The sequence below is a fragment of the Ursus arctos genome, unplaced genomic scaffold (assembly GCF_023065955.2).
Source record: "Ursus arctos isolate Adak ecotype North America unplaced genomic scaffold, UrsArc2.0 scaffold_3, whole genome shotgun sequence".
Classification (NCBI taxonomy): domain Eukaryota; kingdom Metazoa; phylum Chordata; class Mammalia; order Carnivora; family Ursidae; genus Ursus; species Ursus arctos.
This window is the reverse complement of record NW_026622985.1, coordinates 45,875,253-45,901,179: the sequence shown is the minus strand read 5'-3', so window position 1 is coordinate 45,901,179 and position 25,927 is coordinate 45,875,253. Positions and strand designations below refer to the sequence as shown.

Sequence of the window (25,927 nt, the reverse complement as noted above, 5' to 3'; positions counted from 1 at the left end):
TTTGTATATAACCTCTCCTGCATATAACAGTCTATGTTAAGTTAGTGGTTGCTTAAGTTTGAATCCGTTCTTTATTCCTTTCCTCCTGTTTTAGGTACAAGTAGTCATATTTTACCTCCTTTTATTTTGTGAGTTTCTTGACTGAGTTTTTGACATTGATACTCATTTTTACTGCTTTTGTGTTTCCTACCTTCATACTGTCACTCTGGTCTCTCCTTTCCTTTCAAAAAGTTCCTTTAAATTACCCAACATTTACAGCAACATGGATGGGACTGGAGGAGATTATACTAAGTGAAATAAGTCAAGCAGAGAAAGACAATTACCATATGGTTTCACTCATTTATAGAACATAAGAAATAGCAGGAAGATCAGTAGAAGAAGGAAGGGAAGAATGAAGGGGGGGCAAACAGAAGGGGGAACAAACCACGAGAGACTATGGACTCTGGGAAACAAACTGAGGGCTTCAGAGGGGAGGGGGTTGGGGGATTGGGATAGCCAGTGATGGGCATTAAGGAGGGCACATATTGCATGGAGCACTGGGTGTTATACGCAAATAATGAATCATGGAACACTACATCAAAAACTAAGAATGTAGTGTATGGTGACGAACATAACATAATAAAAATTATTATAAAAAAACCAAACCAAAGCAAAACAAAAACAGACAAACAAGAAAACAAAAAAACCCCAAAAAGTTCCCTTTAATATTTCTTGCAAGACTGGTTTAGTGATCATGAGCTCATTTAGTTGTGGTTTGTCTGGGAAACTCTTTATTTCTCTTTCTATTCTGAATGATAGCCTTGCTGGATAGAATATTCTTGGGTGCAGAATTTTTTCCATTTAGCATTTTGAATATATCATGCCACTCCCTTCTGTCTTGGAAAGTTTCTGCTGAAAAATTCTCTGGTAGCCTTATGGGCTTTTCCCTTGTATGTTACTATATTTTGTCTTGCTGCTTTTACATCTTTTCTTTATCATTACATTTTGCCAATTTAATTACAATATGTCTTGGTGTGGATCTGCTTTTGTCGATTTTGTTGGGGGTTATCTGTACGTCCTACATCTGGATATCTGTTACCTTTCCCAGATGAAAGAAGTTTTCAGCTATTATTTTTTCCAATAATTTTTCTGCCTCTTGTTCTTTTTTTCTTCTTGGACTCTTGTAATACAGATGTTACTATGTTTACTGGAGTCACTGAATTCCCTAAGTCTATTCTCATGTTGCATAATTCTTTTCACTCTATTGTGTTCAGCTTGATTACTCTCCATTACTCTTGTCTTCTGGTTCATTAATTTGTTCCTTTCATGTACTGAGTACTTTATCTCTGCTATGTTATTCCTTATCTCTGTGTTAAGGGTCTCACTTATGTTTTCCACTGTTTTTCTCAAGTCTAGTGAGAATCCTTATGATCCTTGCTTTAAATACTCTATCAGGCATGTGACATATCTACTTCACTTAGATCTCTGGCCATGGCTTTACCTTGTTCTTTCATTTGGGATAAAATTTTTTGTCTTCTCATTTTGTCTAAGTCTTTAAGCCTCTTTCTCTGCTTTAGGAAAATCAGCTACATCTCCAGTTGTTGAGGATAATGGCCTTAGGAAGAAGAGGTTCGGAGGTGCCCTTCTGTGTGTTGTTCCCTGTTCCCCAGGTCCTGGTGTTTCTAGGAGTGTCTCCAATGTGTGCTATGTGCACTTGGCTGTTTTGTCCTGGCTACTTCATCCTTGAGGACAGTTGTCTGCAGAGGCTCTCTCTCAGCTGTGGGCAGGGTTTGGTCCCTGGGCTGAATGTGGCATGTTTTAAGTAGGTGTGCTCTGGTATGCTTGTGATGAGACCCGTCGTCACCAGTGCTGGAACCTTGTGAGGTTCTGCAAAACTCCTGATTTGGGAGATGGGGTCTGAGCAGGGATTAGGCTGGCCTCCTGGGGGAGGGGACCCACTGTGCTGGGATTGAGACAAGTGAGACTGGGAAGGGTAGTTCCCCTGGAGCACAGGGGAGTTAGGGCTTGGTGTAAGCAAGTGAGGTGTCAGTGCTGTACTAGTTCCTGTAGGTGGCCCTGTGCCTATGCTGAGGGATGGGAGAGGGAGATGGTGACTGCCAGTTCCTTTGTTCCTGGAGAGTCTGTCACTGAACACTGCCTATCTGGGAAGTGTTCTGAGATGAGCACCTAACTTTCCCACTTTGTGTCCCAGGTGCTCTTCAGATTGTTATTTCTAAGCTGTCTGTCCATGGATTGTTGGTTTGCCTTCTCCCTAAGAGCGGCTCAATGGCCTCAGGGCTGTATCCCCGCCACATTGGCTGACCTTTAAAACTCCAGGTTTTAAGCTGTTGGTTGCCAGAAGTCACAGAATTGCTTTCCAAACCAATTGCTATAGGGATTCAAAACAGCATTTTACTACTACTTTTTCTGAGGTAAAGAGTTGGATCTGATCATTGTTCTTTATTATTTAACCCTTATAGGTTTCTGTGAGTGAAATTTAAAACAAACTTTTGTAGAGAGTAGCATGATTAATAAGCTCAACAAGACACTGAATTTACAGGGTAAGTTTAAAAACAGCTACTTAACAAAGAGGTTTCATACTTTAGACACAAGCTGGTTGAGCCCTGCCCTCATCCCCGCCGCTGCCTGCTCATACCTACCCAAACCATTAAAGTACTAACAGATGCCAGCGGTAACATATTTTATCTAGATTTACATATGACATACCATCACAACCAAAACTTAATTTAATATGCTGACAGACCCTATCTTGGCAAAAGGAGCAGGATTCTAAAATTTTCATAGAAAATACCCCATGGAATTTTAAAGTAAGAGATTGCATTTATTTCTTTTATCATCCTTCATCTAGTCTTTTAATTAATTTTGTGGCTAAAGACTGTTTTAGAAAGTGTTTTATCCTTTCTGGATTATAATTGTACAAACCCAAGTAAGCTTGTACTATTAAAAAAAGCCTCAGGATGCCTCTTGTCATAGGGTTTATGTAAACATGAAAAAGTAAAATAGTGAAAACAGAAAATAACTGAATTTTTAAATGACTTTAGTTAGTAGTAGTTAAAAATAGTTAATGTTCACGTAAAAATTCATGTTTTCCCAGTCATTATGTAATGTTTTCCATTTGTTAAATTAATTCACTTTGATTTCTCAAGTGCAACATCTATTGATTCAGAAACTTAGAATTTATTATGAAAATGCATTTTTCCCCCAACATCACTGATAAAAAAAAGCAATTCTTTTATTGTTAAGCTTTTTTGAAAAGGTAAGTTATAAATCCCCATATGGCTGCTTTTTGTTTGTGTGTTTGTTTCATATAGTGTTTTAGAAAATTAAACCGGTTGGCAAGGATTTGAGTCATTTTGTGCTTATACATTGAAAGTAGCTGAATATACTTGTAAATTGGCTCTGACTGAAAGGAACAAAATAAAATCACATGTGAATGAAATTGATTCGTGTTAATGAGAATTAGGAAGACTCATTGTGATAGTATGTGTTTTATACATACGAAGAAACTAATGCCTTCACATTTTTGTGATCCATATTTACACTTCATATGGTAGTTTATGTGCAATATATTTTTAATCTTTTTAATCAAATTGAAAGAATGAGAAACTTTAAATCAGGTTTTCTCCATCTGTAATTGGACAATGTTCTGCATCTGTGGTATGTCTTCATCAGGTTTTTCTTGTTAAATACCCAGTGATGGCACCATTTATGTCATTAACCATGCTTTTTGGACAATGCAGTGTGACAGCTAAGATTTACATAGAAACTATAATTTTTGATGTATCTGGCTTTTGACTGTGATTGTTCATTTTCCACATTTTCACATTAATACCATAACTTCTTTGTACATAATAGTTTTTGTTCTTCACTGTCTTGAAAGTAATACTGTGACTGTATCTTAAGTGAATCTGTAAGAACATTTGCGTCAAGCTTTAATTAGTTAGAACAGGAAGGTTGCAATATGATTTAATAGCAGTTTGGTTTCCTTGGAATCTTACTGTAAAAAAAATGTAAATTGGAAAGTTAAATATTTGGGTGAAGATTAGAGAAAGTAGAGTTCACTTTAGTTTTATAATTTCTTTTATTTGTCACTAGTGAGATGTTAATGAAAACATAGGGGAGTTAATCTGTCATATTCAAAAACTTCTAAGGTCACAGTGAGTTATTAAGCAACTAGCTAAATAAGACTTGATAAGACAAAAGCCAGCCAGTTATACTTGACTCTGATGTAGGTAGAATATAAAACAACAGAAACTCCAAACAGGACGTTTACGCTTAAAGCAATAATACATTTTGTAAATATCCTGGTGAGTCATTAGACTTTAAAAATTTCATTTCCTTCACATTTCTCTTAACTCAGAATATATACTTTGAAAAACAACATATATATTGCATCATTTACTTGGAAAATAGTAGTATGTTACATGTAAAAACATGTTCATGAAAGAGACAAGATGTCACATGTCTGTTCCTTACTTGTAGTTGTAAGGTAGGAAACTTCATCCTGTATTCAATGACTCATTTAAAAATGTGGTGAAGATCTGATATAACAAATCTCGAAAAAAAATCTGCCTGTGTACCATTACTATTGCCCTCCAGCTGAAACATGTACAGTCAGCAGTAGAGGTAACTTCACTGAAGACCATTTCGACCTTTGAAAGTGGGTATGTGTGGTGTCTTTTGCAAGTCTCTCTGTACCATCCCTGTTGTCCACTTGTCCTGTAGACCTAGCTTGTTGGCTTTTTTCCTTTATTGACCATATTCTGCCTCCCTCTCTATTCTAATAGTTTCCTGTATTAGAATGTTTAGGGAAACCTGAGTCTTCTTCCTAACTATTAAAATGAGACAGGGACCTCAGGGCTCAGCAGTAGTGATTCTGTTTAATACTGTTTTAAAATCCTTGCTGTGAGACAGAAAATACTCTCAGATTGGCTGTTGATTGAAGGAACTAAACAGGTAAATGGAAGATGACTGTCCTCATTTTGAATGGATTAGGGCTAGAAACATCTTTTGGATGTGAATAGTGTTGGATTTGATACAGTTGCTTATTTATCGAAGAACACTAAAATTTTGGCTCAAGAGGTCAGTGTAGTGAATAATGAGCCCTGATGAAGTCATGGTGTTAGATGTTTCTAAGAAAGTAAGGCTGGTGTGGATTTTTTGTCCACTTGGTGGTGGAACTAACCTAGTATTTAGGTTTGCCTTTACTTGATGATGTTTGAAACCTTCTTGTAAAATACACCATGCTGAGCACTCTTGAGTCGTTACTGATTATTTATTTTATGGATTTTATTTATTTATTAGAAAGCCAGTGGAGGAGCAGAGAGGGAGGGAGAGGGACAAGCGGACTCTGCAGTGAGTGCAGAGCTTGGCGTGCTCTATCCCAGGACCCTGAGATCATGACCTGAACTGAAACTCATGACTGAGCCACCCAGGTGCCCCGAGTCCTTACTGAGTATTCATTGCAGGCGTATGTCTGGATATTCCTTGGTCCTCTTAGTGTGTCATTGGGTCTTTAATGTGGTAAAGAGAAGGGTGCGCATATTAGAAAATTTTCATATTACCGTTTTTCTGAAGTTCAACGGGAAAACTCCAAATTTATATGTATTTTCTAATCCTCGAAGGAGGCCCTTATATTTCATGTATACCAAGAGGTCCAATGTTCAAGACCAGTAAGAGGAAATTTAAAAGATTTGTATATTACATTTTTAGTTTGTGGCCTTAAACTTCAAAATCTATATATGATATCTCCTATTTCCTATAAAGGACTTTAGAATAACACTAGAATTATACATTTTGACATGTACATGAATATGTTTTGCTAAACCACGTACCCATGAGTATATTATATACCAGTTCTTGGACTCATTTATAAAGTTACAAATGTATACGTGATAGCTCCTATTTCCTATAAAAGACTTTAGAATAACACTGGAATTAAACATTTTTTGACAACACATTGTACATGAATGTATTTTGCTAAACCATTTACCCTAACCAAAGGTGGCTAAGTTTTAGATTGCAAAGCATATTAAACCAGGGGATTAAAAGCCTTGAAGAAAGTCCATTGTATTTACAACTTCACTAAATGTTGAGAGAATTTCAGGAGTTTGTCAGATGAAGCTATGATCTATTAAAAACATTGACATTCTGGATATCAGTTAGGAGTCCTTTCATGCACCGTGCAGAGTAAATGGTTGGAATACTGATAGACCCTATCAGCTCCTTGAAGAGCAACAAAATCAACAGAGGCAGAGGACCATTTTCTGTTGGAAGAACCTCCATGTCTTCTCTCACTTTAATTTGGAACTAATAGTATGTAATTGTACCACTGGAAAGTCTAGCACAAAATGACAACCGACCTTCTGAGAAGTTGTCCCCTATTTTACATATCTTTGTGTGCTTCAGTAAATGCTTAATTGGTTTTGGGATTTGGGAATGTTGTCTCTCCAGTACATTATGGACCACTGAGCCAGCTGACTTCTGTGTAAAGTTCTACATCTTGAAACATCTGAATTGGTGTTCTGTTGGAGAGTATTCTTAAGTCATGCATGATTAATACATATGCAAATGAGACTGTGACTGTGATTTTTAAATTTAAAGGTTTACATGGTCTCTACCGTTTTGGTATAACATTGGATAATATTGTTCTGTTCTGTGATAAACAGTCTTTGACCACAGTGTTATGTTCTGTGACTGGGTAGGCATGTAATAAGTACTTCATTTCTACCATGTTTCAGTGACTCTGAGGTGCCATTGATTGCAAGCAATATTTTTCTACTATGGGGTAAAGATAAGTGCTCCCAATAAAACTAAAGTAGAAAGATTTATATTCACTTAGAATCTTTATTTTCTTATTTTAGGGAGAGAGAGAAAGAGAGTGCATGGTGGGGAGTGGCAGAGGGAGAGAGTAACTTAAACAGACTCTGCTTTGAGCGCATAGCCCAATGCGGGGCTTAATAGCATGACCCTGAGATCACGATCCGAGCTGAAACCAAGAGTTGGATGCTTAACCAAGTGCACCATCTAGGTGCCTCTAAAAGTTTAGAAACTTTTATAAAAACATCAAATGAGTTCTGTATTAAGGCATAGAATTGTATTATAATTGTTCTTGCATAGAAAGACACAGGGTTCTGGTTCTGGGTAAAGTGGAATAAGAATACTCTACCCTCATCCTCCTACTGAGTGAAACTGCAAAATCTGAACAGAATAAATAGAGCAGCTATTTGAGGTTATAAATAAAGTAGCAGCAGGTACAATAATGAATAATACCCAACTTTCAAGTACTACGTAATTGGCGGTGAATTTTATCATTTTGTCCCTCTGCCATATCTTGACTTGGATCCAGTGCAGCCCAAAGCTGCCAGGTGAGCATTGGAGGAGACAGAGCTCCAAGAGAAGCCCCCTAACTCTGGCTAGATGGGCAAGAGGGGATCTCCTAATGTTCAGATAGTGAAGATAGCCTCCTTTTTTTTTTTTTCTCTCTCTCTCCCTACTCTAAAGATTGACTCCCCACGCAGTCCTGTGGCTGCAGTGGCACCGACAGTGGCAACAGTTGGTGCCCAGAGATTTATAAAATTCTGAGAGAAGTGAACATTGCTCTGGTATCAGGATTGCCGTGGCTTGAAGAGGTGGGATAAGCACTGTTGCTGTACTTGCTGTCTTCCTTTTGCTTAACTTTGCATGTGGGTATAGTCGTGGGAAGTGTGTGCAAAGTGGGATAAAGTCCCAGCTCTCTGATAGAAGTTCTGAAAATGGATGTACTAGAGAAATGGAGTATACAGGAGAGACTGGTGCGAGAGGATATTACCTAGATACCCAGGATATAATCCAAGATCAGTGGGCATACAAAGAACTACAAAAATAGAAACTTAAATGGGGAAAGATAACCAGTTAGATACTCATGTTGAGATGACACTGATGTTTGAATTACCTGACAAATACTTTAAAATCCTGATTATAAAAATGGGGCAAATAAGGGGAAATGCTCTTGAAAGATGGAATGTCTCAAGAAAGGCATAGAAAATATAAAGCAAAGCCAAATGGAAATTCTAGAACTGAAAAAAATACATCAACCAAAATGAAAAACTTACCAAAAGGGCTTAATAACGGAATAGAGATGTCAGAGAAAGTTCCAGTGAAGTTAAGATAGATGATTGGAAAATTTTCAATCTGAACTACAGAATCAAGAGGTTGGGGGTAAAAATGAATAGTGCTCCCATCTGGCAATATACATTGCTGATAGTAAGGTAAAATGGTACAGCCAAAGTGGAATGCTGTTTGACAGTTCTTAAAGAGAGAAATGTACATTTACCACATGAGCCAGCATCCTTGTCCAGTCCATTTACCCTAGAGAAAGGAAACCTTACATCCACATAGAAAACTGTGAATGTTTTATGGCAGTTCTCTTCATAATATTCAAAAGTATTTAGCAGTCCAAATGTTCTTCTTTGGGTGAATTGATAAAATGTGGTACATTCAAATAATGGAATGCAACTCAGAAATGAAAAGATAGAAATTGTCAATACGTCAAATAATTTAAATCTCAAAGGAATTTTACCCAGTGGTGGATGATATTCTCAAAAGGTTACATTTTGAGTGATTCCGTGTGTGATAGTCTTAATGAGACAGAACTGTAGAAACAACAACAACAAAAGTCAGAGTTTGCCCACTGTGCGGCAAGGGTAAGTACAGAGATGGCATGAGGGATTGAACTGCTTTTTATCCTGATGTGGTTACACAAATTTATAATGTGTTAAAATTAGGGAAATGACACAAAGGTAATTGTAGTGCATACCCATGCAGAGAAAGTTAGAGATCAGTATATCTTCATTTGGCCCCGGAGGGTAGCAATTCTAAGATGCTGTTTCTATTTCAGGGATGTTATACAGAAGAAACATGGGAGTTTTAATTAATGAAATAAAGTAAGTGTTGGAAGCTTGACAGGTGCTTAATTAAAAGCAATGAAAAAAGACATCATATTTTTCCCCACTGTAATGTCATTTTCTATTACAACCTCCTAGGCCTTAGCACTTGGAAGAGAAGTATTTGCTAGAAACTGCAGAGAATCTTGTTTACTCCATGAATGTGTGAGACTAACATTTGACATATGTGACTTCAGTTTAAAAAAAAATAAAGTGGGAAAACTCCTGAATTAGGAAATTACCTATATTCTTTATAGGTTCTATTAACACGTAGAGTGTTTGAGGTTTTCAATTCTAGACTAGATTGCCTGGTTTGAATCTTGGCTTTTCAGTTTGCTAGCTGGATTTAATCCCAGGCAAATCATTTAAATATCTGTAAAGAGGACATGATAATTTTGCCTGCATCATAAGATTTTGGTTAGAATGTTTATTATAATATTATACATAATATTTGTCAACTACCCAGTGAGAAATCATCCAGTGTTTGGCTGAGTTACTCTGTGGCTCAATTGTTTTTACTGAAAGGGTGCTAATATCTTTTATTTATTAGTAACATTGCTTTCATGAACTAGAATTTAAAGGACTCTCTATGGTAACTTGAATTTGTAATGCTTAGCACCTTGTGAATAAAAATAATGCTCTTGTTACTCGATGCTTTCAACTTTTCTCTTTACTATTTTTAAAAATTATTTTTATTTTATGATTTTTAAGTAGGCTCCACACCCAGCGGGGGACTTGAACACAAGACCCTGAGATCAAAAGTCAGATGCTCTACTGATTGAGCCAGCTAGGCATCCCTAGCTTTTCTCTTAATTTAAATGTTTAAAAGTTTACCCATTGTTTTAACATTTGTTAGGTATCCTTATGTGATATACTGAAGACCTTTATTTTGTCCCTTGATCTTATATAAAGATATTTCATGAATAAATGGAAGTATAGATGAAAGGACTAGTGTGCTTGCATAAAGTTTTTTTCTACTTCTTATTTTTTAAGACGTTTTGCTGTCAAACCACAGATAACAGAAATCCAAACCAGATCTGTAACTTAAAGAGTAATGTGCATATCTGTGTAATATCACACAGATCAAGAAAAAAACTTTGCCACTCACAGCAGAGGCTTTTCCTTATAATTTTATACAGTTAAAACCTCCCTTCTCAAAAGTAGTAGCTATCAAGATTTTACAGCAATTTCCTCATTTCTTCTGAGCTTTATCACTCAGATTTACATTTCTAGACACTATGGTTTAGTTGTGTGTGTGTGTGTGTGTGTGTGTGTGTGTGTGTTTAAATGACCTGTGAAATCTCACTTACTCCATGGGTGTAGACTGAGGAGTGTATATTCTTGCATGGTGCAGTTATGCATATTTCAATATGTTTTTCTGTCTTCTACAAAGTGACAGCTGGCTCTAGAAGCTTAATCAGATTTAGTTTCATGTCTGGTAAGTCTAGAGGTGGTATGAGTTTTTAATTAGGAGACACCAAATGTCTGGCTATCTTTTATTTTCTGATGATAGTAGCCATTGATATTCAATGTCTAGATTTGTTAATACATGGTGGGTGTGTGCAAAATAATGACATTTTAATTTGATCAATTAGTTTTCATATATTATTTGAGGTACTTTCACAAACACTTCTCGTGTACAGCTTACCTACCCAGTGTACAGCTTACATAGAAAGATAAATGTTCATTTTCCTTTTTCAGTATTCAACTGAATTCATTCTGTCATCCTCTAAGCTTAAGTATTTTTTTCGTGTGTGTTTGCATGAAGATGAAATGCTTCATAAATTCATATTGATACTTCCAATTCAAATTGTACTTTACTTCCACTCCATTGAGAATTCTGGTTCTCAAAGATAGAGGAATTAACAGAATTAGAATGTTCTATAATCATTCAGATATTTTATTCAACAGTATACCCTCTAGGTCTCAAAGTATAGGTACTATCAACCAAGACTATTTCTGTAAAGAGTTACATAATTTTTTTACATATTCCATTCATTTCTATTGCATTTTCTTGTTTGTATTGTGTATTTTCATATTATACAGCCAGTTATATACTGTATTCAGTTAATTTTTGACCTTAATTAGTCATAGTTCTGAAAGTAACTTTTTAATAAAATTATGTTTATTTATTTGAAAGAGAGCGAGGAAGAGAGAGAGCATGAGCGGGGGGAGGGGGAGAAGCAGACTCCCCTCCTGATCAGGGAGCCTGACGTGGGGCTTGATGCCAGGACCCTGGGATCATGACCTGATCCGAAGGCAGATGCTTAACCAACTGAGCCACCCAGGTGCCCCTGAAAGTAATTGTTTTATGCTGTCCCTCAGTCATTCTGTATATGTCTCTCTAGTCTTTGGTTGTCTGAGACCTTGAGCTCTAGCACATTCCTTAAGAAATATTCAGAGGAAAATAGTTCTCTTCATTCAAGTTGATAACTGTGTGCTCTATACTTGAAAGTCAATTTTGCTGAATATAAAATCTTGGCTCATATTTTTTTTCCTTGAATAACTTAAATATGTTCTTTTGTTTTTATTGAATAAATTCTGATGATTATCTTACTACCTCTCTTATCTCTATTCTTTTTGTATAGGGGACCAAAAGAATGATATTTTTTAAAGTCTAGTAACTTTACTAGAAAATGTATTGGTATTGGTTTTTACTGGTAAATATTTGGAGACACTTATATGTGAGATGCTGGAGTGTGTGTGTATAAATAAAAATTTCAGTATTCTCTTCTTCATGGATTCCTATTATGTTTGTGTTGGACCATCTTTCCCCAAGTTCAATATTTGTCATATTTATTGAATCTTTATTTCTTCTTCTTTTTTTAATTTAAAAATATTCTTTTTTTATCTTAAATTATTATCTGTTAATTTTGTACCTGTATCATGTCTGTATAGACCTCATTTCTGAAATAGTCTTTTATTTTAAATTCTTTCCTGACTACTGCCACTTAATTTATGAGCTTTTAAAATTCTAAATTACATAGTTCTTTAATGTTTGGTTTCATTGTCTTAATGTTTTTTTGGCTTGTTGTAAAATAGTAGATTGCAATTTTAACTGGTTTGGTAGGCATATCATTCTGGTATGTGTTCATTATTTTTAGAAGTGTTTTTCTGCTCTTTTTATAAGTTTTATGTAGGGATTGACTTTGATAATTTTTCCATTATTAGTTTGTATTTGTCTTTTTATAACTACACCAGTCATATTGGCTTAGGAATCACTCTAATTGTCCTCATTTTAACCTCATTTTATGTCTTAAAGTCCCTATCTTCAAATATAGTTACATTCTGAGGATACTCAGGGTTAGAACTCCCATAGTGACTTTGGTAGGGGAAAAAAATTCAGCACATAACAATATGTCTTTGTCATGGTCCTAGCACAGGGACTGGAAACTATTAAGTGTTCAATACCTTCTTGTTAGTGCCCTGTGTTAAAATCTGTGGGGGTGGGGTGGGGTGTTGGGAAATTAAAAGTTAGAAGTAAATTCTAGTTTACTGAGTTTAGGAGTTACCGATTTTGTGGGAGAGGAAAACTAGTAAATGACAAAATACAAAGTAAACATTTTAATAAAAGTAAAATAAAAATGCAGAATAATGTGAAAGGGAAAAATAACCATTTAAGATACTAATTTCACAAAGATTTGAGTTAGAAAACTAGAAGTTTACAATTTCATGGCTCTGTGATTTTGGGCAACTTAATAGCTTTATAGAATCAATCTATAAAATGGGGAGAATAATTCCTACTTGCTATGATGATGAAAAGAAATGTATAAAAGTCTCTACTGTAGTAAAAAGCAAAGACTATATTAAAACTACTTAGTATGGCATGAGTACATAATAATCAGAATAAATGCACTGACTACAAAAATGATTGCTGCCCATAAGGATTCCCATGAGTCTGTTGCTGTGTACTGCCTGAACATCAGCTTTGTGAATAGGCTTATTAGAGCCAAGGTACATGTAAATTTCTATTTCTGAAACTCAACACTAAGGGCCTTTCCTTTGGAACACTGAGATTCAGTAACACAGTGATTCATACCTAGATATGAGGAGAATCCTGTGTGCTTACATGTGTTTCAAAGAGGGATCTTTATGTATCAGAATTGTGGGTTTGGAGATGTGGGGGATACTGTAATTTCAAAGTCTCCCTGGTTTGTTACCTCCCTATTGTTTTTTTCCCTCCTGCTGCGCCCACCACCCCGCCTCCCCCAACCAGCTAAAACACTGGCCTAAGGTTATTAAAGCAGATGATGCTTCAGGTGGTCATTTTTGGAGAATTAGACAATGACATGTAATGGCATTGCAGGTAGGGGGAACATGTACATTCATCCAAAGGTCAAGGTATATCTAGGGAAACGTAGGTGGTATGATCTGGCTGAAGACTAAGGTGTGTTGCCCAAGGTGTGGGTGTTCATTTATTGCCTTTTGTAGAGCAAAAGGGGGTTGGAATTCTGTGATGAAGGCTTGGAAATAATTTGTTATCTGTTGAAGAATGCTTAGAATTATTTGCCAATCAGTGTTCTCCAAAGAAATAGAACAAACAGGATACACACATACACATATACACCTGAATTGGCTCATGTGATTATCAATTATGGAGGTTGGCAAGTCCCAAATTTACAAATCCAGGGTCACAGTTGAAGCTGTAAGGCTGACAGGCTGCTGTAGAACCAGAAAAAGCCGGTATTTTAGTTCTAAGACCATTAAGCAGGAGGTTCCTTGCTTACTCCTGGCAGGTCAAACCTTCGTTCTATTCAGATCTTCAACTGATTGGATGAGGCCCATCCACATTAGGAAGGGCAATCAACTTTATTTAGTTTACCTATGTAAATGTAAACCACATCTAAAAATACCCTTACAGAAACACCCAAGTTATGTTTGACTAAATCTTTGAACAACCCATTGCTCAGCCAAGTTGACATATAAAATTAATCATTACAGTCAATAAAGTAAAATCAACGTGTACTTTATTTTTGGGATAATTATTATTGGTAACTATACATATACCCTGACCGTTTAAAAGTTCTCACTCATGGGGATGAGATATTAACTGAAAAATTTTAGCTTATTAAACGATGCTTACAGCTTTTTAATACTAATCTGTAGACTGCAGGTCATGTTCCATTAGAATTTTCTTTCTATTAAGTTACATTGAGTTGTGTAATACCTAAATGCTATACGTAAATAAAGTTATCCAGTGTAAATCAGACTGTGTGTTAAAAAAGATTTTTTGGGGGGAAATTACCCTACAGGTTTAGATATTAAAATACTTCATGCGTTATAACCATCCTTTTAGGAAGATTTGAAAAAAGATACTGCAGCAACTAAAACTAAGAAGTTAATATTAGTAATAAAGTTGACAGGTCAAGTCTGATCTGAATTTAACTCCAGTATTTTTCTAATTTATCTTTATATCTTTTTGGGGGGAGAGAACAAAGATTGGATTCTTGTAGTAGAGTTTTTATGATTCTGGGAAGCAAAATGATTTTATGGTCCTCCCCCTATGCTATTGTTGTGTTTATTTTAACCTCTAAAAATTTCTAAGAAGTGGTTTATTAATAGTTAGAACAACAGATGAACATTTCTAAAGGCTCCTGTTTTTGTTGATTTCATTATTAACCTCAAAGAAGTTGTTAAATTCTTTGCTTTGAGAAATAATAAATATTAATCATATTTGGAAAGTTTTGTGCTTCATGAAAAAAATGAATTTTAAATGTTACATATATTTTTTCTCCCTCAGTTGGGGGTTACTAGAATAAGTGTGGAATTGAGGAGGTTGAATTTATTTGAGACCTGCTTCTCTAGCTCCATTCTTTTCCATTTTGGGTTTCCACCTGCATGGCCCAGGTATAGTCACTGCTGTTGTCTTTTGTTGGTGAAGATCTTAAGTACATTAACATTCCTGGTTAGGGCTGTCAGTATGTTTGTGGGATTATTAGTAGAAATCACATGAGATGCTTCACCCTAGATCTAATGGATAAACTAATATATGAATGATCAGAAGCTATCCATTGTAGTTTTAAAATCAGGGATGAAAATATAGGACTGTTACTCAAGATGTGTATTTCATTATTATACATAGTTATTGCATTTTGGGTGAAATATTAAAACTTGGAAAGGATTAGTGGGACAGAACTGAGATGGATTTTTAAAATTTTTATTTAAATTCAATTACCATATAATGTATTATTGGTTTCAGAGGTAGAGGTCAGTGATTCATCAGTCTTATGTAATACTCAGTGCTCATTACATCCTCCTTAATGCCCTTCACCCAGTTACCCCATCCCTGCACCCCTCTCCCCTCCAGCAACCCTCAGTTTGTTTCCTATGCTTAAGAGTCTCTTAATGGTTTGTCTCCCTCTCTGATTTCATCTTGTTTTATTTTTTCCTCTCTTCCCCTATGATCCTCTGATTTGTTTCTTAAATTCCACGGATGGATTTTTTAAAAAAGATTTAACTATTTGAGAGAGTGGGGAGGAGCATGAGCCCAGGGGAAGACCAGGGGGAGAGAGAGAAGCAGACTCCGCACTGAGCAGGGAGCCAGAGGACTTGGGTCTGGATCCCAGGACCCTGAGATCATTACCTGAGCTGAAAGGGAAGAGTCCAACCCTTAAGGAACTGAGCCACCCAGGCGCCCCTCCTCCCTTTTTCTTTAAACAAACACTGAAATTATTAAGACACAGGGAGTATTTGAAGTTAGAGATGGGTCATTTTTAAAAATTGCTTGTGGCTTAATAATTTAACAAACGTTATTGAATGCCCAAGAATTGCCTTGTATTTGTAATTGGTGAACATTACATGTTTTTTCTTATATTGCCTTTATAATATTGGGTAAGAAATGGTTAAATTGTGAACTCCAGTGAGCCATGTGGATTAGAGTAGGAATTTGGGTGGATTTAGGTTTTTTAAATAGTTTGACACTAGAAATATCAAAGGCAGTTGACTAACAACACTTCTTTCTCACAACTCAGCAGTTGATTCTGGTGGGCAACCAGTGTTGAGAACTGTTGAATTTGGGAACTGATGAAGATTCAACCTAGTGTAAACTGTGGATGACACTGGATAGGTGGAGGATTTTATATTACTAGGGGAAGGACAAATCAATATCTACAGTGGACACTATGAAGAAAATGGGAAGTCTGGCATAGACTACTGTGGAGTACGAATAACTGGGAATTATAAGACATTGGCAGACAGTATAGAAATCACCATGATAAAAGATTCACCTTATTTGTTGTTACATTGCCTTGAATCTAGGTTCTTAGGTTTTCTTCAGTTGATCTTCACTGAATAGAGGTGTGAATTTATTTTTTATCCAGTTTCATTGAGATACAATTGACATATAACATCATGCAAGTTTAGGGTATGCAATGTAATGATTTGAAATATATGTATAGTGAAGTGATTACCACAGTAAGATTAACACTTCCACCACATCCAGTAGTTAAAATATTTTTTAAAAGATGAGTTTTAAGGTTTCCTACCGTGAGACATACACACACACACACATACATATGGTTTTTTATTGTGCCTTATTTTTGGGGGGGTAGAATAGTTTTTAGTATACTTTCAAACAAAAGATGAAAGAATAGTACACTTAAGTTCCATTTCTCTTTTATCTAGATAGACCTGTTCACCCATTGTTTACATATTGTCCCGTTTGCTTTATCATGTCTGTACATGTTTTCTCTTGTTTGGCCTACAGAATTTAGAACTAGTTAATGGGTGTTTGCTAAATTTATGGTAATTTGTACAACAAACACAAAATAATAAAAATATCCTATGTAATTCATGAGAACTTCATGAGAAATAACAAATGAGAAATTAAAGTAGAAATTACAAAATGTTAAAATGAAAGGAAAGTGAAATCTTTTAAACTGAAAATGAAAGAACTTGAATGAGAATATCACAATGTTTGAAATAAAGCTAAGGGTTTGAATTAGAGGAAAATTTAAGGCCTTATATGTAAACATAAAAATAAAGGAAAATCTGGACATAAACAGTTTAAGCATCTTTTTCAAGAAAACAGCTAACTAAATCCAAAGATAGTTGAAGGAAGAAAATATTGGATAGTAGAAATTCAAGAACTAGAAAATAAACATACAAGAGAATCAACAAAGATTTTCTTTGAAAATGTTAATAAAATTGATAAAGCCTTAGTAAGAGTGATCATGAAAAAGTTCCTTTCTGTGAAGTCAGGTTTCTGGAATCTCTAACATGGCTTCAGAAAATTATCATAAAGGGTCATCATGGAGATTGGTACTAACAGAACATATAGCTCCAGCACCATATAATATTCTTGGTAAGTGGAAGGTAGTAATAGGAGTACTATTAATTGGTGATATTGTTAATATTTTAAGTGGTCTGTTATCCCCAGCTTTGATAAACTCTCACTGTATGGTACAATGATGAACTATCACTGTATCAATGTTTATATACACCAAATTATATAGACCTGTCCATGTAAGAAGGAGCTGGGTTAAATGTTAATCGAACTATTTTAATTTAGGTTTCTTATTTAAAATTCAGCCTTTTTTCTTCATTCTTCATATAATACCATGCAACGTCTTCTTAATTGGCAGTAATATAGCTATATCTTAGCATTTTAGATTTGTCTACTATAGAGGAAGACTGCATATCTTTTGGGAGCGTGCATCCAGGGTTAACAAAAGTGAAATTATTAGGTCATATGGCTTCTGTTTTTGAATCAGATCATGTCAAAGAGGTCTAACAAATTTGGAGAAAATCGGTTTTGCTCTTTTCACTTGTAGTAACCCTTAAACAGGTGGGAACTTAATTGTATTGAATTGACAAAATTGAGAGGAATGCCAAGGAAACTGCTGTACTCACCCACCCAGGGCAGTAGGTGGCACAGTGAGCTGCACACAGGAGATAATCTTCTAGCCTGAGGAGGGGATCTACTGGAGAGATGGGATTTTATCGGATTCTAGGAGACTCCAAATAAATGTAGGAGGATTGAATTGTCAAGCCAAACAGCTGTCACTTGCAGTTAGTCCTTCTTAGTGTATCCTAAGATGGCTTATTTCTGTTGCTTACACAATGTTCTGGTTAGCCATCTACACAGTGTTGAATACATACCTTTACTGACTTGGGTGGTAAAGGGTCAGGGACTTATAAGTGTGACTTCCAGGTGACTTCACTGGCCTGAAGGTAAAACCTTCCTAGTTCGACAGTTAGGAACAGCAAGTAAGCCTTGATTTTAGCAAACTAGCACCTTGTTCCATTTTCTGTTTGAAACAGTATCTTTTTTCTTTTTTATCTCAGAAAGAATTTCACAATACATTTGCATAGTTATGGACACAAAAGAAGATGAGAATCATGTAGGTCATCATCTTGAAGAAATACTAAAAAACGAATTAAATGTAAGTATTCAAAGGTTGAGTTTCATGACATCAAGGAGTTGAGTTCCCTTTATTCCCCGCTTTTGAGCTGATGAGCTTCTTAGTTGAATTCATACCTCAGTGGGCTAAGGAAATGAAAGAAGTAGTAATAAGTGTGAGGAGGTCCATAGGAATTATTTGTAACTTTTATCACTAACGACTTGGATTATTTACTTCTTTGACAACTCTCTGTCTTGAAATGTTTTGTTTGACAAAATGATTTTATTTTAGGTCATTTCCCTGTTTCTATTAAAATATATAACCATCTGTCAGGGCTTAGGATGAACATGTGATGACCTTTTAATAATATATATGATCAAATTCTACTTAAAAGCCGAAGGAAAAAGTTCATGTTAGTTAATTTTATCATGATAGCGCAGTTAGAAGGGGAATGGTCTCTCTTAGGACTGTCTGTGCTCAGAGGGCAACTTTACTGCCTAATTCCCTTATCTTAAATTGAAAATGCCAATAACATCTACTTTGTAAAGTTATTAGGATTGAATAAAATAACTATAAAGTTCGAATTTAAAGTTTAAATTTGAATAGAATTTCAAGTACTTTGGAAAACATCTGGCTTGTAGTAAATTTTTGGTGAAGATGAAACTATAATAATTAAACTTTTGATGATGAGACAGATGTGTATTAAGTAATGATTACTGCTAGTTCCAAAACTTTAGTCCTGATTTAGATACACAAACTGTTAAGAACATAGATCCCTGGAATATATGAAATCTTAGTGAAGAATAGTTTGGGATTAGTTCTAGATTCCAAATTTTTATACTTGATCTTAGCCAAAAGGTGGAGAAGCAATAGAATCCAAATTTTTAACAAGCTGCTCCAGGTGGTATTAATGGCACTCAGTGCCAGATTCTACCAGTAGCACGTGGAGCAACTACCCAAAGCTGAAAGAAAATGACCACCATATCCACTGTCTCTTTGGTGGAAGGGTTATACTATAATCTACTCTTCTATATTCTGTCTATTGACTTTCTGGACATTTTCCCTTCATCCTTGGAAATTTTAGCGTCTTGCGCTCTCTTTCTACCTCAAGTTCACCTGTTAAGAATCTGTTCCTAAATTTCATTCCCCAGTTTCACTGCTGTATCTTGCAGAATATTTAACTATCAATAACTTTCCACTGTCTGACCCACTGAAGCACCCTTTTTGCCTCAAAAATAGTCTTTTACCTTTGGGTAGCCTCATTTATTCTTTATCCAGTCAATGCAGAAGTCACTGAGATGGAACCCTGAAAAAATATTACTGGAACTCTGGCTATCAGTCAACCCTAAGTTTAGAGAGTTGGGTTTTTATACTCTTGTCGAGTACCCAGCTGTTGTATTCTGTGTGACTAATTCCTTTATTGATCTTTCTAGTATTGGACCCTACAAGAAGTTCCTTTGATTACAATTATTATAGTACTCACTCTCTGTTGCTTCTTTTTCTGTGTCTGTTTAGTGATGAAATGACGGGATGTAGGGATACGCACAGTAGTACATTACTGGCCTTGTGTGATTTCTTCATCACTCTGGCCTCTCAGGTCTTTACCCTTTTCATTTCCAGTGACCTTAATCTACCTACCCATCAGGTCCAGTCTGCATATTGCCATCATCTTAACTGTGCTGACAAAGTAAGTACTAAGACTATTCCGTAAGTTCTGACTGCAACATTTTGTCCTTCCATGTCTTTTGCTAAATTACTCCTGTGCATATATGAATTTTAAAGGAATCAGGTCCCTTATCTCCCTTTCTTTTGGCTACATTTTGTTTTATACCCTTCCTTGCCTAGTTTAGATGTCATGTTCTGGCGCTTCAGCAGATCATGGATATTCTCAGTTCCCTTGTCCTTCAAATGAACCCCCATTGTTAAAACTCCAAGTATTAGTCTAACTTTTCACTTCTCTAAGCCTTGACTCAAACGTCATAGTGCTGGAGAAAATTATAAAGCAGTGAAGATTGTTGCCATTCAAAAATACTCGTCTTCATTTTCCAGGGGGCACAATATTTTAAAGCAAGTATACTATGATTGCATAGTCAACTCCCCATCCTCCTCTGTGAATATTTTAAACCTCCCACACTCCCACTCAAATGCTGAACCCAGGCTTTCTTAACCTCACTGTGGCATTTTGAGCTAGATAATTCTTTGTTGTGCAAGCCTGTCTTCTGCATTGTACACTGTTTAGCAGCATGCTTGGCCTATACCCACCAGATGCCCCTAATTGTAGTAAATAAAACATTTCCAGTTATTAGTAAATGTGGCCTGAATGGGGCAAAATCCCCCCCTTCAGTTGAGAAATGCTGGTCCAATCCCATTATCTTTACCCCTATTGTTAGACACAGTCTTATCTCCAACTTCAGAGCATAATTACGCACTCCCACATGGCAACATCCCTGCCATCTTGGCACCAAACCTCTAAAGAGTTCTACATCTGTAACCATGCTTTTATTAAGACTGTTTCCTCTTCCGAGCTCTGGTTACCCTCCCTCCACTTCCCCCATTGCCATCAACATCCCAGCATATTCAAGTTCCTTCCATTAATTGAAACTAAACAAAACAAAAAAAAATCCTCTTAACTCAGGTTGCCCTGAAGCCAACCTTGTCTAGAATAATTTAACTTCTTATTCCTCATTTCATTGTAGCCTGAGTTCCATTCCCACCTTCTGTTGGAACTACTCTCACTAAGGTCCTTAGTGACCCTTTGGGGAATCCACGAGACGTTAATCAGTCTTTACCTTGATTTATTGCAGCACTGGACCCTCTTGTCTAATACGTTCTTCCAGAAGGAATCTCATCCCATTTTTATAATATCTTGTTTTTCTGAACCTCCTTTTTGTTTGTGGCTTCCTCTTAGTTTTGTTTATAGGATCCTGTTCATAATTTTTAGGTTTCCGGTACATAGGTGAGTGGTTTTCTCTGGAAAACCGTGTTGATGGCTTCATTTATTATCTACTTGCTCGAGATAAAATCATTCTCTAGCCCTCTGTTTAATTATTCACCAGCCTGTGTTTCAGATCTGTAAATCCAATTAGAAGTTCCTCAGACCCTCAAACTTCAGTGTTAGTAATATTTAACATTTCACAAATTCTTGTTCAAAGCAGTTGTCTTCCATCTGCTAAGGTTTCCGCCTCTGATGTGTATATATTTTGCCTAGTTTCCTAAACCTGGTGTAATCTTCCACCCATTCTCTATCTCACCCCTGAAGCAAATAAAATTCCAAAACAACACTTGAATTCTATCTCACTATCCTTCAACTGAGGAATCTGGAGTCTTTCAGAGCTTAGTGCAGTCTTGATACGAGGGGGAGATTTATTGAATGTTAAATAAACAAATGGATAAATGATCATAACTTGTTATTACTAACTTGAACTTTCTATTATGTATTGTACTATGCTTTCTGCATAACCAATCATCCCCAACCTAGTGACCTTAAATGACAAACATGCACTGTCTCACAGTTTTTGTGAGACATAAGTCTAGGCACAGCACAGCCAGTTGGCCTTGGTTCAGGGTTTTTAATTTGATTGTGGTCGAGCTGGCCTCTGCGAGGCTGAGGCTGTAGTCTCACCTGAATCATCCATGTGCAAATGGATCTGCTCCCAAGCTTATGCAAGTAGTTGCTGGCAGGCCTCAAGCTCTTGCCCTGTGGACTTACCCACAGAGCTGCCTCACTACAAGTCATTCAGGATTGAAGGCGTGGTCTTTTTATAACTTGATCTTACAAGTAACACCCCATCACTTGTGTCCTATCTCTTCATTCAAAGCTAGTCAATGTATGCAAGGCACACTCAGGAGGGGATTCTGTGAGATTGTGAGTATTGAGAGATGGGGGAATTGTTTGGGGGTCTCTTTAGAATTTGTCTGCCACAAACATAAATTTGTTACTAAGTTAGAAAATACCCATTATCATGGCTGTCCTAGCTTTCTGTACATGTGAAGCAGTACTGTATTTAAGTCTGAGTCTTCTATATTAGAAGTCATTATCCAACCAAACTATAATTCCTTAGTTAAATAAATGGAGACCCAATCAATTTGATATGAAAAGTAGTCCTTAGTACTCAAGTTTATCAGATATTCTATATGACAAACACCAGAGTTGATCAAAAACATCCGAATAGTTTTCAAATCAGTGACCGACAAATAGCGCTGACTAGCCTAAACCAACAGCCTAAGGACATATTCTAAACAAGAAATGAGTTTAATCTCCTGAATTAAATACAGTTCTATCCAATATAAACCAGCCTAACAAATTTTCAAATTCCAATAGAGAAAAGAGTCAACGACTACTTTGTTTAGATTTTTATGTTGGTCATTCCATAGGATAACCCTAGGTGATCTGTTGTATAATCTGATAAAACATACTAAATATTGACTTAATTTTAGAAGAAATGAGCCCACAAAAGAGAGAGATAATGATCTTAACATATTGTTCGCAGCTTCAGAAATAGTTTCTGAGCTTCTGCTAGGCTTCCTTTCTATAATTTTTTCTTTGCCTTTGCTACTCCGTCCCTCTGTCACTTTTTTTTTTTTTAAGATTTATTTATTTTAGAGCATGTGAGAGCTTGGGGTGGGGGGATCTGGACGGAGAGGCAGAGGGAGAAGCTCAAGGAGACCCTGAGCATGGAGCCTGACATGGGGCTTGATCTAATGACCCTAAGATCATGATTTGAGTCCAAATCAAGAGTTGGATGCCCAACGTACTGAATCACCTACGTGCCTAACCCAAGTGTCACTTTTGATGATGGACATTTTCAATTACATACTTAAAAAGAGACAATATTATTATGAATTCTCATCTACTTATTACCTAGCTTCAATAATTACCGACTCATGACCAATCTTGTTTTCTCTCTACTCATTTACCACCCCCCCATTATGGTGATGAAATTTTCAGCTATCCTATCTTTTCATCTGTAGATATCTCAGTATGTATACGTACAAAAAAGATTTCATCTTTTAAACTATAATCATAATATAATTATGCTCCAAGATATCCATAACCATGCCCTAATATCTTCACTTGTCCAGTAGTTCACTTCTCTACAATTCTATATATTTTATCCTTTTTGTTTCTCATTTGTTGTCACTGTATATTTCGATGTACTTTTCATTCTTTTTCAAAATTGTCCGCAAACTGGGGCACCTGGGTGGCTCAGTTGGTTAAGCGGCTGCCTTTAGCTCAGGTCATAATCTCAGAGTCCTGGGATCAAGCCCTGTATCGGGCTCCCTGCTTGTGTTCTCCCTCTCTCTCTCAAAAAAAAAAAAAAAAAAAAAAAATCTAAGATTGTCCGCAAATAATCATTGGTTTGTATGTCTCTTAAGTTTCTTTTAATCTATAGCTTTTTCTTTTTTAAAGATTTTATTTATTTATTCGACAGAGATAGAGACAGCCAACGAGGGAGGGAACACAAGCAGGGGGAGTGGGAGAGGAAGAAGCAGGCTCATAGCAGAGGAGCCTGACGTGGGACTCGATCCCCTAACGCCGGGATCACGCCCTGAGCCGAAGGCAGATGCTTAACCGCTGTGCCACCCAGGCGCCCCTAATCTATAGCTTTTATCTCTATTTGTTTGTTTTAAATAGAGTAAATTGTCTTTTAGAAATGCCCACATTATCGGTTTTACTGATTGCAACCCTTTGGTGTCACTTAACCTGTCTGTCTGTCACCTGTATATTCTGCAAATTGTAGTAAGATCTAAAGGTTTGTTCAGATTTGGACTGAAGTTTTTCTTTGGCAAAAAATCATTTTTTTTTTTTTCAAAGGTGGTGGTGTACACTTCTCCCAAGAAGTACATAAGTTTGGTCTTTTGTATTTCTTTGGTGTAAGCAGACACCAGTGCCTAGAGTCATTATTATATAAAGGTTGTAAAATGATACAAAGTGAAATGCAAGAAAGTGGAATTGTGACTTCTGCTCTGGAGAGTATCAATGGGGTATTTTATTCTTAAATATTATAGATTCATGATCTTAAAATGTATTCGATGTGATTCAGTTCATGGCAGTTACACTTTTACTAATGCTCAAATGGTCCAGTTTTGGCCATTCGTTAGAAGCCTCTTCAAGTTAGCTTGAATCCTTTTCTCATTGGTTTGATAAGTTTCCTGCTTTCTGGTGTGACATGATGTTCTAGATTCATCTTGACCTCTAGATTCATTTCCTGACCAAATCTGGAATCAACCAGTTCTCTAGCTGGCTGCTACTAAATTGGTTATTGTTTCCAGTTTATTTTGTTGAACAGAGGTAGAAAACAGTTTTCATCATTTGTTAAAAACACATCCTTGATTCTTATTGATGTTTTTAATTGAAACTAGAATTGGGAATGTAGAATTTTTTTTTAAATGTGTTTTATGTCTGTCACTTTCTCTAGTGGTGGAATTTAGTGTTTTACATGATTCCAACACAACATATTTGCTGTATTTCATGCTAATTGATTCTTGAGAATAATGTAAGGTATTTTTTCCTCCACTGTCTCGAGGGTATATCCTGTTTAGGATGTACAATCAAAGTAATGTGTTCCGCAGTCATTTGAAATAGTACTTCTAATTGGTTATGATGCTGTCTGGATACACAAAATCATTTGCCTTATTTGAGACATTGCTTTTTTAAAAAAAATTTGTTTTATAATTTTATATGAACTTTTATCAAAATCAAATCTATGAAGCAAATTATACTCAAAGAAGTCTAACTTTTGTCCCTGTCTTCTGTACCCTCTTGCCTCCCTCTTCTCTGGGTAACCACTTTTTTGAAGTTTTATGGTTTATTCCTTATACTGCTTATCAGTATCTATATAATAAGTATTGTTTTGCAATTACCAAGATTTTCCTCCTGTCCTCCTTTGATGACTACCTTTGTATAAGTATTCCTGTGAAATAATTTTGTCTTTTATTAATATTTAAATCCTTTTGGCTCTTGTTTAATGGGTCTGTCTTCTGGGCAGCACAGAAAATAACTAGTGTCATCTTCCTGCTACCTCTGCTTTCAGTATCTAATTTGAATTAGTGTCTTTTAATTAATTACCAGGTAGCATCTTTGAAATGACAGCAAGCTTTTTTTTTTTATTTTCTCTCCCATTTATATGTGATTACATACTATAATGTTTCCCTCACAACCATTATTTAGTCTTAGATCTACAAGTAAATATTTAATTTTGAGGAGATTTACATTGATATTTTGCAGATCTCTTTGGTTCTCTGAAACTAATGCTCCAGGAGATTTCATAGGGAGGGTTCCTTGACACAATATTCCAAATTGTTGCATGTGAATAAAATTATTCTGTGGTTAAACATGTACAAGCTGATTTTGGCTCAATGAAAACTTTGGTTCAAAACTTTCTCCCTGAACATCTTTAATTTGGTTCTGCATTGTCTCCTATCATGAGGTGTTTGGATCAAGTGTGGTTAAAATCTGGTCTCTGCCTAGATGCCCAGTGAAATTTTTCTTCTTTAAAGTCCAGTTTTACTAGAATTGTAATTCTAGTGTTGGCCCTTTTGGGTTAATATTCCTTTGTACACAATGTGTTCTCTTATAGTATAATTTCACATCTTTTTATTTCGTGAAATTGTCAGGGCATTAATTGTTTTAGTATTTTTTCATTCCATTATCTTAGTTTT

General features: G+C 36.0%; 1 protein-coding gene across 5 annotated transcripts in view; it reads left to right on the top strand.

Moving 5' to 3' along the window:
- The window catches only part of CRPPA (CDP-L-ribitol pyrophosphorylase A), a 305,622-nt gene that overhangs the window by 114,463 nt on the left and 165,232 nt on the right, over positions 1-25,927 (top strand). For all 5 annotated transcript variants that reach the window (XM_057304543.1, XM_057304542.1, XM_057304541.1 and 2 more), the window contains one exon: positions 18,210-18,307. In XM_057304543.1, the coding sequence (XP_057160526.1) occupies positions 18,210-18,307 (98 nt within the window). The remainder of the gene's footprint in view (positions 1-18,209; positions 18,308-25,927) is intronic.